Here is an 11,942-nt window from a genome sequence, read left to right as displayed (position 1 = left end):
GCGGCTTTGGCTTCTCTTCGCTCCTCTATCTTCCTCCAGGTCTTATCGGTGATCCATTGTTTTCTCTGGGTGCGTAGTTCGCCCAGATTGTTCTCGCTGGTGGCGATGAAGGCATTCTTGATGGCGGTCCATTGGTCTTCCACGCTGCCACCTTCCGGAATATCTGCAGCACGCGTCTCCAGTTCTTCAACGAAGGACCGTTTCACCGTGGCATCTTCCAGTCGGCGTGTGTTGAATCGTCGTCCAACTCTTTCCTCCTGCCGACGAATTCTCGCAATGCGCAGGCGTATTTCGCCGATGAGGAGGTGATGAGCAGACGCAATATCGGCACTACGTTTATTCCGTACATCATTTTCGGCTGATGCAGATGTGGTCGATTTGTTTTTCTGAAAAGCCGTCACGGGAGACCCACGTGACCTTGTGAACCGGTCGATGAGGGAAGAGCGATCCCCCGATCACCATGCCGTTATTGCCACAAAATTCTGCGAACAGCTCTCCGTTTTCGCTCATTTCTCCGAGACCATGGCGTCCCATAATGCACTCATGGTTCGAGTTGTCGGATCCGATCTTCGCATTGAAGTAGCCCAAACAGATCTTGATATCACCCTTCGGAATTCTATCAACGACGGCATTGAGTTGACTGTAGAAGTTCTCTTTGTCTTGCAGATCGGCAGCATCGGTTGGCGCTTAACATTGGATTATAGTAAGGTTTCGGACCCGTGTTCTAAATCTGGCAACGATTATCCTTTCACTTATAGGTTCCCACTTCATAAGCGCAGAGTGTGCCTGAGCGCCTAATAGGAAGCCAACTCCGCGATGCCGGGGAGCGTGTTCACCTCGTAAACCAGAGTATAGCAGAACTTGTCCCGACGGCGTTCTGTGTTCTCCAAAGTTTGGCCAACGGACTTCACTCAGTCCCAGGATCTCAAGCTTCATGCGGCGTGCCTCATTGGCAAGTTGTGCCAATTTACCCTGCTGGGCTAGGGTTAAAACGTTCCATGTTCCTATTCGTGTCCGTTGTTTCGCGCTAAAAGTCGTCGCCGTAAAATCAGTCCGCATTCTTTCATTATCGGATTCTCGAACAAATTGATGTTTCGGGAACAGTAGGTTGTTGGCCCAAGGTTCCCTATCCACCGGGATGGGGCTGCCATCTTAGGTATAGCTTCCGGGGAATAGCATTTCATACTCAGCCGCTGGATGCCAGAACAGACGCTGTTGGAGCCGCACCTCCTTGGTGAACAGACGCTCGTTGTTCGTCGTTCTGGCACGTTGTTCTAGACGAATCCAGAAGCAAATTTACGACTTTTTGGACGCCTTTCGGTCGTTATTGCTGGACCCGTTTACCATTCGGAATAGCACCGGCGCCAGAAATTTTCCAAATGCGTATGCAAAAGGTCATTGAAGGACTCAAGGGTGTCGAGAGTATTGCCGATGATGTATTGATCCTTGGAGTTGGTGACAACATAGAAGAAGTATTACAAGATCATAATCGATGTTTTAAAAAGCTTTTGATTCGGCTAAAACAGCACAACTTGAAGTTAAATAGGTCAAAGTTGAAACTGTGTCAAACGTCTATTAAATTGTATGGCCATATTTTAACTGATCAAGGCATTCAACCCGACGAAATCATGGTAGCAACAATCCGTGGTTTTCCGGCACCGTTTTGTTGGAATGGTGAATTACCTCAGTCGTTTTCTAAAAAATCACAGTACTAATTTGGCAAATCTTCGGAAGCTGATAGCAGAAACAACGCCTTGGCAGTGAACTTTAGTCGAAGAAGAGGGAATCAACTTAGTAAAGAGATTAGTAACTGACACAGGCACACTTCAATACTACAATGCCAATCAACCTCTGATCATCGAGTGCGATACTAGCTGTTTCGGATTGAGCGTCGTTGTCTTCCAACCGGATGGAGTTATTGGATACGCTTCGAGAACACTAACGCCGACCGAACGCAATTACGCTCAAATAGAGTAGGAGTTATTAGCGATTCTCTTCGCATGCGTTCGATTTGACCAGCTCATTGTTGGGAACCAGAAGACCATTGTCAAAACAGATCACAAACCACTTGTTAGTCTGTTTCAAAAGCCACTTCTATTAGCACAACGTCGACTTCAGCACATGCTTCTCAATGTGTAAAGGTATCGATTGCGTATCGATTTTGTAACAGGAAAAGACAACGTAGTAGCGGATGCTCTGTCCCGAGCCCCACTGGACGAGAAGCTGACAAGTTCAAAAAGTTGAACATCTTCAGAGTTTTTAAGGCTTGCAACTAATTGTTAGCTATACGCAGCATGATTGGCCTTCAACACCCAACCAAGTACCTGATACAGTTAAAATATATTACAATTATCGCAATGAAATTTCTACGCAAGATGGTTTGGTATTGAGTGGAGATCGCATCATCCTTCCGCACTCTCTTCGTCGAAAGCTGGTAGATAGCTACCACGTGAGCGTGAGAGATTGACTCTGCATTAAAGTTGGCCAGAGCCAATTTGTTCTGGCCTGGAATGTCTTCACAGATCACCGACAAATCCGATCGCAGTCAAATCCACCCATGATGAGGCACTGCATTCCAATCTACCCTTTTCAACTGATTTCAAATGATGTGTTCCAGGCTGATTACCGTGGTTCATAGCGTAAGTTTTTAGTCACGGTGGACCACTACTCAGATTTTTTGAAGTAGACGAATTGCGGAACTTAACGCCTGAGGCTGTCATCGATGTGTGTAAAATCAATTTTGCTCGTCACTGAAAGCCTCAAAGGGTGATTGTTTTTTTTTTCATATTTATTTTCTTGACAACTGATAGATAATGGGCTGCCTTCTCTTGGTGAGCCTACGCCTAATAAAGCATCATTCGCCAGCTGCATAAGCCATCGTGTACACAACTTGTTTTTTCATCGATTCTTTTTAGGATGTTTTACTACCTATTTTCCGCTATTTACTTACTCATACAAAGTCTATGAAACAAGTTTTCAGAACCTTTTAAAAATGTTGGAAAAAAGATACTGTAGCCGGAGATGTTAGAAGTTGAAGAATGCAATGATTTTTAGAAAGCTAAAAACTCTTTGGTTCTGATGCCTATATCTTGATAACCATCTGTCTTAAAGTGCTGATATTCTTGGGTTTAATGCTCCAAAGCATTAGCTTTTAGTAGGCCAACTTGAATTACGAATAGGAGGAAGTCGATTTTTGATTTTTGGCCACCTGATCCCCATAGTGCGATGTGCCCATTTTATAGCGAGAAAATCGGATCAGTATAAGCAACAACACATTATATTTACATAATACATTATAAAATTAGTATTGTGACGATAACCTCCGATCCCATAGTCCGATCCGGCTCATTTTCAATAGGAAATAATGAGGCAGGATTCTGCGTCGATTGCAACCTGTTGCAAGCAAATTGGTTATGAGAAAGCGCCTTAAGAATGGGAGAGACTTTTTTACGCGCTTCAGGCGTGAAAAATGTATTTTGGGTTTATAATCCAAATTTTGTCTCAAAATTGCAAGCGGCTTTAGTCAATAAACATTACAAATTTTGTAAACCATCACACTGTAGGGGAACAGGTGGTAAAATAAACACGTTAAGGACTCGGTTAAGGTCGTTTTCTTATTCTACTGAACCATTTTTTCGCCAATAAACATTGTTTTATATAGTTTTTCTTCGAATTTAAAACATCGAGATTTCATATGTACAAAAATGACTGGTGGTAATTTTTTTTAACTTTATTAAGGACACTCCTCACGGAATCCAGGTTTCAAAGTACTTGCGTTTCCAGGGGCACACCACTCGATACGGAGGCGGCGCACAACTGTCATTTTTGTTTATTTAGCTTTGCTGCGTGCGTCGCTTCCGTATCGAGTGAAACTTGGATTCCGTAAGGAGTTACCTTAATGTGTTTTTTTTTAACGTTACATCGCTTCTAAAACCCTATTGAAACATTTAATTTTGTTGTTCAGCTCTAACACTATATATATATATATATATATATATATATATATATATATATATATATATATATATATATATATATATATATATATATATATATATATATATATATATATATACGTTAGGATCAGAGTTGCCCACGTGCCATCCCATCAGAACGAGCCATCGACCGGCCCATCGATCGATGCAACGTAAAAGTGATGACCCAGGGAATTATCCAGCTGAGGTGGCAACGTGCGCAAAGACAAGCGAACGACAACGGATCGGACGACATCGATGCAGACTTTGACCGGGACCGTTTTGCTGAGTTGATAGATTTAGTTAATAAAAGGTTTAGCGGTAGGAAAATTCAATCAGTTTCGAGTGAGAAGTGAATGATACTTATTGTAACTTATAATTAGTGGAATAAAATTATTTTTATTGAACTCTGATCCTTCAGAGCATTTCTGGCGCAGTCGTGTAGTCAAATGGTAAAACTTAGTGTGAAGTGTTAGTGCAGAGCGAATATCGGCTATCATAATCAACGAGTTTTAAAAGAGGAGCAATTCTACGCGCAATCGAGGGCACCAGTAGTCCAGCATTCAGCTGTCGTGGAGCGGATATCCAGGATTTGAGGCTACCGGAGGATTGTTCCCGCCATTTGGAACCCGTATCTCAACTTCACTCGGACTCCCTGATGAAAATCATCTTGTAAGTACCAACTTTATTACCATTACAAAGCGATAAGTGTATCGAAACGTGTATTAGTGAAAATTCAATTTGTGGGGAGTGCGAATAACGAACCCAAATAATTTTTATCCCAACGATCATTAGAAAAGTGCATTAACGGAATTTCGTTTGAGGGGAGAGCGAATATTGAACCCAAATAATTTCTGTATTAGTGTTCTGTAATTATTGATCCAATTGATCATAAACTGTATTCGAATTCTATTTGAACTGCGAGTGAATATCGAGCTCAAATAATATTCAGTACTCACAACCAAAATTAGCGCAAACGCGAAAACAAAACGATCCGTGCTATTCAACGCGAATAGAAACGTAGAAATGGCCAACGAATTAACGAAGGAAGAGCTTATTGCTCATGTGCAAAAATTAACAGAAAACCAGGAATCGCTATTTGACATCTTAGCTAGATTGCAAAATAGGGCGGAAGATCCATTTTTAGCTTACAATACCCCCGATCCAATAAAAATTTTAAGCCCTTTCAGTGGCAACAAAAAAGAGACACAAGCTTGGATCGAGGACGTCGAAGATACGTTGAGTCTTTTCGATAAGCACAAACATACACCCACATATAATCAAATTATACGTGCGGTCAAAAGTAAAATTACTGGCAATGCAAAAGAAATTCTAATTGCAGCCGGAAACCCGAGCACCTGGGATGAAATTAAAGAAGTGTTACTTAACGCGTACGGGGACAGAAGGGACCTAGCCTCGCACTTCCAATCTCTTTTTTATATAAGCCAGGGAACAAAACCATCACGGAGTACTATAACTTAACTAAGGGCATTGATACGGCGATAAAATCAACCGCCGCAGTAATGGACGATTATAAATCCAGTACTAAAGCCATAAATAAATTGATCGGTCTTATGACCTTAACACGATTTATCGATGGTCTAGGGGAAAAATTGTCTATGCACGTCCGAAGCTATAGGCCTGAATCATTAGAAGAAGCTTACCACATAACTATGCAATATTCTAATGCGGCCTATAGGCAAAAATTAGAGCAGAAACCAAGTGTGCAACCACAACATTTTTCAAAGCGAACCTCTAACTATAATGCTCAATCCCATAGTTCTAAACCCAATCACAATAACACCAACAGTAATCAGAGCCAGAATCAGTCCGGCTCCGGCTATTTCAAAAACCATTCAGCCAAACAACCGATCGACGGCGACGTCTCTATGAGAACAGCCAGGTCTAAAATGCAATTGAATGCACACATAAACGGAAAACGTAACGATGCAAAGGAACACGAGCTGGATGAACAAGAATCTGATACCCAACCGGTCGATGACTCGGCGTTGGATTCTGATGATGACGAATTCTTTCTCGGAGAGGAGTTAAATTTTCTCGGGGCTCGAAACCTAGATCCAAACGAATGAATAATAACTTTCTTCCTTACATATCATTTATAACTAGCAAGGGCGAACTGAAATTCTTAATCGACACCGGCGCGAATAAGAATTACATTTCAGCCGATCGAGTTAATCTAGAATACTGTGACGTTGTAAAAGGAGTAAAGGTCTCGAATATTCAAGGGTCACACGAAATCACACATGCGGTTTCATTTGATCCATTTCAGATAAATAAGAAACTAAAGTTCTATGTTCTAAAATTTCACGAGTTTTTCGACAGGCTCATTGGCTATGAGTCATTGCGAGACCTTAACGCCAACTTAAACATTGCTAAGAACACATTAAAGATAGGACGGAAGGAATATAAATTGAAACAGAAGTTTATGAACGATCTTAAAATTAACGTTTCTGAACAAGAGTTCCAATATCTAACAATTAAAACCTTGAAAGACGGAGATTTCACAATCACCGACGAGAGGGATTTCGATAAATTTTCAATTTTACCGGGAATCTACAGAAGTTTAAATGGAAAGGCGACGGTAGCAATTCAAAACCATTCCAGAAAACCTCTAGAGATAAACATGAATCAAATTAACATTGGGCCAGATAAATGCGAAATTGCCGAAAAACCAAATTGTGAGTTGCCGGCAAAGAATGTCGATTATCACCTCAGGAACGAGCATATGAACGATGAAGAGAAAGATGCTCTTAATGAAGTGATCCGCAGAAACTTGGAAATTCTCTACGACGAAAGCGAAAAACTCACGTTTACGCATAAAATAAAACATAAAATACGAACAACTGACAATTTGCCGATTCATGTAAAGTCCTATAGATACCCACAAATTTTCGAACAAGAAATTCAAAAACAAGTGCCCCTGTATGGGTCGTACCCAAGAAGGCGGACGCTTCTGGGAAAAAGAAATTTCGTTTGGTTATCGATTACCGAAAACTAAATGAAAAGACAATCAATGATAAGTACCCAATACCTGATATAACCGACATATTAGATAAACTGGGTCGAGCCTGTTATTTTTCTACAATTGATTTAGTATCTGGTTTCCATCAGATACAACTTGATGAAGAGGACACGGAAAAAACCGCATTTTCTGTGAATTCAGGCAAATACGAATTCACAAAAAATCCCTTTGGGCTCCAAAAAGCTCCGGCAACATTCCAGCGCGTAATGGATTGTATGCTCAGAGATTTAATTGGAGTTTGTTGCTTCGTCTACATGGACGACATTATTATTTTTTCTGCTTCCCTCAAGGAACATCAACTACATCTCGAAACGATTATGAAACGGCTTAAAGAAGCAGGACTAAAGATTCAGCTTGATAAGTGTGAATTCTTTAGAAACGAAGTACAATTTTTAGGTCACACCGTCACCAAAGATGGAGTGCTACCCAATGAAGACAAAATTAAAGTTATTAGGTCATGGCCAGTACCTAAAAACGTTAAAGAAATTAGACAGTTTCTTGGAACGTTAGGTTACTACAGAAGATTTATCAAAGATTTCGCTAAACTAGTGAAACCTTTGACAAAGTTACTTCGTAAAGACGCCGAATTCGAAATCACTCCTGAAACGGAGGAGTGTTTCATAAAATGCAAAGAGATACTTGTAAGAGATCCCATACTCGCCTACCCGGACTATGAGAAGGAGTTCATTCTAACGACTGATGCGAGCGATTATGCCATTGGAGCGGTACTATCTCAAGGTACACTTGGGAAAGATCGGCCAGTAGCATTTGCATCAAGAACGCTAAACGTTACCGAAGAAAGATATAGCACCACGGAGAAAGAACTTTTGGCTGTAGTTTGGGCAGTGAAGCACTTCAAAACTTATTTACATGGTCGCAGATTTAAACTGGTAGCAGACCATAAACCTTTGATTTACTCAATGACTAACTCTAATGATAAAATCGTTAGATGGAAGTTGCAATTGAGCGGATTCAATTACGAATTCATCTACAAACCAGGTAAACAGAACGTCGTTGCGGACGCTTTATCCAGGATAAAGGTGAAAGATGAAATAAATGCAAATACAGCTGAAAGCGATGAAGATTTAGAGACTATTCATTCTGCGAATACTAGCGACGATTATTTTATAAACTGCACGGAAAGACCGATTGACACACAATAAATTTTAAAATTATTCGAATTAAAACAGATTTCCACCAAGCTGTTATATATAACAGTTACATAATTATATATAACAGATACATAATTGCCCAACCAGAGTACACCGAACCGGATGTGGTGAACGTTTTCAAAAGATGCCTGAATCCTAAAGGTATTAATTGCATCAAAGCTCCCGTATCCCTACTGCAGCTTATACAAGAAACATATAGAATACATTTTTCGGCTAATAAAATTTTCAAAGTTTTTATTTCAGAGAAACTCTTGGAGGACATCAGACTGGGCACCGATCAGGACGAGCTGATCGAAAGTACCCATGGATATGGACATCGAGGGTTAAAAGAAAACAAAAGACAGATTTTACAAAGATACTTTTTTCCCGAGCTAGAAAGAAAGCTCAAAATTTTCATAAATTCTTGCGATATTTGCAAACGTAGCAAATACGATCGCAAGCCTCCAAAATTAATCCAAAAAAGTACTTTTGGCGAAACTGTCTTTGATAGAATCCACATTGATGTATTTTTCATGAAGGGTCAGAAATGGCTCACTGTAGTCGATTCGTTTTCAAAGTTTGCAAACGTTATTCCGCTTCAAACAAGAACAATTGTCGATATGAAACACGCAATCACCGAGCACATAAGACAATTCGGTAGACCGAAGACTATAGTAAGCGACCAAGAACCTTCATTTAAATCCATTGATTTCGTCGGTTTTCTCAACGATTTAAACATCGAAATCCATAACGCGAGTAATTCTTGTTCTAACGGAATCGTAGAAAGATTCCACTCCACATTAATCGAACTCTATCGTACTCTCCATGCAAAATTCAAAGATTTGAGCCTTAACGGAATAATTAACGTTTTGGTTGACGTTTACAATAATACTTTTCATTCAGCAATCAATCAAAAACCACGGGAAGTAGTTTTCAACTCATCAAATTCAACCAATCAGGAGGAAATAGCAGAAAACTTTCGTAAAATTCAATCGGCCGTTAAAGTTGAGCTTAATAAAAGAAAACTAAATCACGAGAAAAAATTTTCAAATAATGAAAGCCCTAAACATCTAAATCAGAATGAAAAACTTTATATTAAAAATAGTCAAAGACTAAATAAAGATAGAGACCCGTATAAAATTTCAACAGTTAAAACTAATAACGAACTCACATACATAGATAGTAATGACATAAAAATACATAAAAATCGGATTAAAAAATAAAAACATATAACACCTTAAAGCCCTCAACAGAACAAAACATTAAACAAATGAAATATGTTCCTTTTTCAGATTAATCTTCATCCACCTGATAAATGCGACTACATATAAGGAAATATCGAATAACAATGGCATGGTGGCCATAAAAACAAAAACAGTACGGATAAGGATAGGATATGATAGGACACTACATAAGATTAGTTTGGAATCACTACAAGATAACATCAAATACATAGAAAAATCATACACTCATTTAAAACCGTTGAACACTTAGAGCAAACCCTACAGGAAAAGTTAACAATAGCTAAGGAAAAACTTTTTAGTTTAAGCCCAAGTAGAACAAAAAGAGCACTGATAAACGTCCTCGGAACAGCAATTAAATTCATTGCGGGTAATCCCGATAACGAGGATCTTGAGATCATACACGAAGGATTAGGAATATTGAAGAACCAGGAGAATAAGTTAGTACAAAACCAAATCAAGCAAATCCAAATTAACGAACTTTATAAAAACAAAATCAATAACATAACAGATTCCTTGAGGAAAATTAGTTCTACAATCTCTAGAGAATTCAACACAGTACAAAACCTTAGATCAGACTTGGAGTTCATTAATCTCATTTGGAATACAGATAGAATAATTCATATATTAGAATCTATAGAAGAACAAGTCGAGTTCTCCAGATTAGGTCTCATAAATAAGAACATCCTCTCGTTAGACGACAAGCAGGCAATCGCAGTGAAACTTAGGAAGCAAAACATCCACCTTAACTATCTTGACGAAATATTTCAGTATTGCTCAGCAACTACCGGCATCAATGGCGGACAAGCGATGGTACTTGTGAAGACCCCAGTACTAGACGACAAGGACTTCGACCTCCTGGAGCTCCACACGTTGAAGGTCAACAATTCGAGGATAAAAACCGACATAAACCTGGTGGCAAAGCACGGCAATCTGATCTACGCCCAAACGACAAAATGCGACATTTGTGAAGGTACCAAGCTGATCGAGGACGAATGCATCCATAATATCTTAACGCATCAAACACCAAAATGCACACTCGTAAGTACAATACAAGGATTCCAAGCCAAAGAGATCACAGACGGCGTAATCCTAATTGACACTACAGAAAACATCGAGGTAAACGACTCATGCGGGGATTCAAGAATCATTACCGAACCAACAATAATAGAAATCGGCAATTGCACAATCAGAGCACGTAACTTCACATTCTCTGGTAAAATAGATGTCTCAAGACAAGACAACTACTTGATCCCAATTTACAGTAAACCTCTTCAGAAGTCAAACTACACGTACAACGAGGAGCAAAACTTCATGCTGCGGATTCAAAACCTGGAAGAATTGAGCATGATCCAGCTTTCCTTTAACAGCACACATAAAAGGGTAACTTTTGGAGGGCTAGCCCTCCTGATTTTAACATTTTTCTGTTTCGTCATTGCTTTTCTTTACAAGAAAACTCACAAGAAGGATGCCAAAAAGAACCACGTCGAGGCACGGATGCTTAGAACAAAGAAGCTAGAAGAAGTAGAAGCAACCGATGGTTCGAACAGTCAAACAACAAGAAAGGACCCCGGACAGAAGCGTCTGAAACTCATCCCAGAACCAAGGTTCGAGCTCCTGAAACATCAAACGAGGACGCTTGATACTTGAGGGGGGAGGCGTTAGGATCAGAGTTGCCCACGTGCCATCCCATCAGAACGAGCCATCGACCGGCCCATCGATCGATGCAACGTAAAAGTGATGACCCAGGGAATTATCCAGCTGAGGTGGCAACGTGCGCAAAGCCAAGCGAACGACAACGGATCGGACGACATCGATGCAGACTTTGACCGGGACCGTTTTGCTGAGTTGATAGATTTAGTTAATAAAAGGTTTAGCGGTAGGAAAATTCAATCAGTTTCGAGTGAGAAGTGAATGATACTTATTGTAACTTATAATTAGTGGAATAAAATTATTTTTTTATTGAACTCTGATCCTTCAGAGCATTTCTTATATATATATATATATATATATATATATATATATATATATATATATATAACTAGAGTCTTTTGAGAAATCTGGTACATCTTTTGAAAAGCTCTTAATTATCAGAATAACAAAAAGAAGAAGAAACGTTTTGAAATATCAGGTATTTTTTTATTAAATTTACATATTCGAAGTTTTATCTTGGTATGGTTAGTTTCTTAAACTTCCGCATCACAATTGCACAACTTTTATCATACATTTGTGTAAGTTTGATACAAGTCTTGCTTAACATTTCAAAAGGACCTAGGTATTTTTTCCATTATTTAATTTGAATATTGCAATGAACAGACCAATGTGGAAGCTTTTGATTGCAGTGCTCAAACTAAATCATAAAAAAATGTTACTTAGATCCTTTTGAAAAGTTGTTGCCACTGTTCGATGCAAACCAATAATTTTACTATTTACCCCTGCAACATTTTTGTGAAGGTTGTCCTATTTGCAGCTGTAGTTTGAACAGGTTTGAATCAAAGTTATGATGAATTTATTAAAAGTTAAAGCTTGCGGA

General features: G+C 39.3%; 1 protein-coding gene across 1 annotated transcript; it reads left to right on the top strand.

Moving 5' to 3' along the window:
• The first annotated feature begins 4,411 nt into the window (after window positions 1–4,411).
• LOC134217412 (uncharacterized) lies at window positions 4,412–11,401 on the top strand. Its single transcript, XM_062696153.1, has 4 exons — window positions 4,412–4,646; window positions 9,461–9,545; window positions 10,181–10,450; window positions 10,675–11,401. Exons 1-4 carry the CDS (start codon window positions 4,633–4,635, stop codon window positions 10,675–10,677), a joined length of 372 nt encoding a protein of 123 aa, XP_062552137.1. The 5' UTR covers window positions 4,412–4,632; the 3' UTR covers window positions 10,678–11,401.
• The last annotated feature ends 541 nt before the right edge of the window (window positions 11,402–11,942 follow it).

This window comes from Armigeres subalbatus, chromosome 2 (genome assembly GCF_024139115.2).
Source record: "Armigeres subalbatus isolate Guangzhou_Male chromosome 2, GZ_Asu_2, whole genome shotgun sequence".
Classification (NCBI taxonomy): domain Eukaryota; kingdom Metazoa; phylum Arthropoda; class Insecta; order Diptera; family Culicidae; genus Armigeres; species Armigeres subalbatus.
Note: the sequence above shows the minus strand (reverse complement) of the source record. Positions and strands in the feature narration are given on the sequence as shown.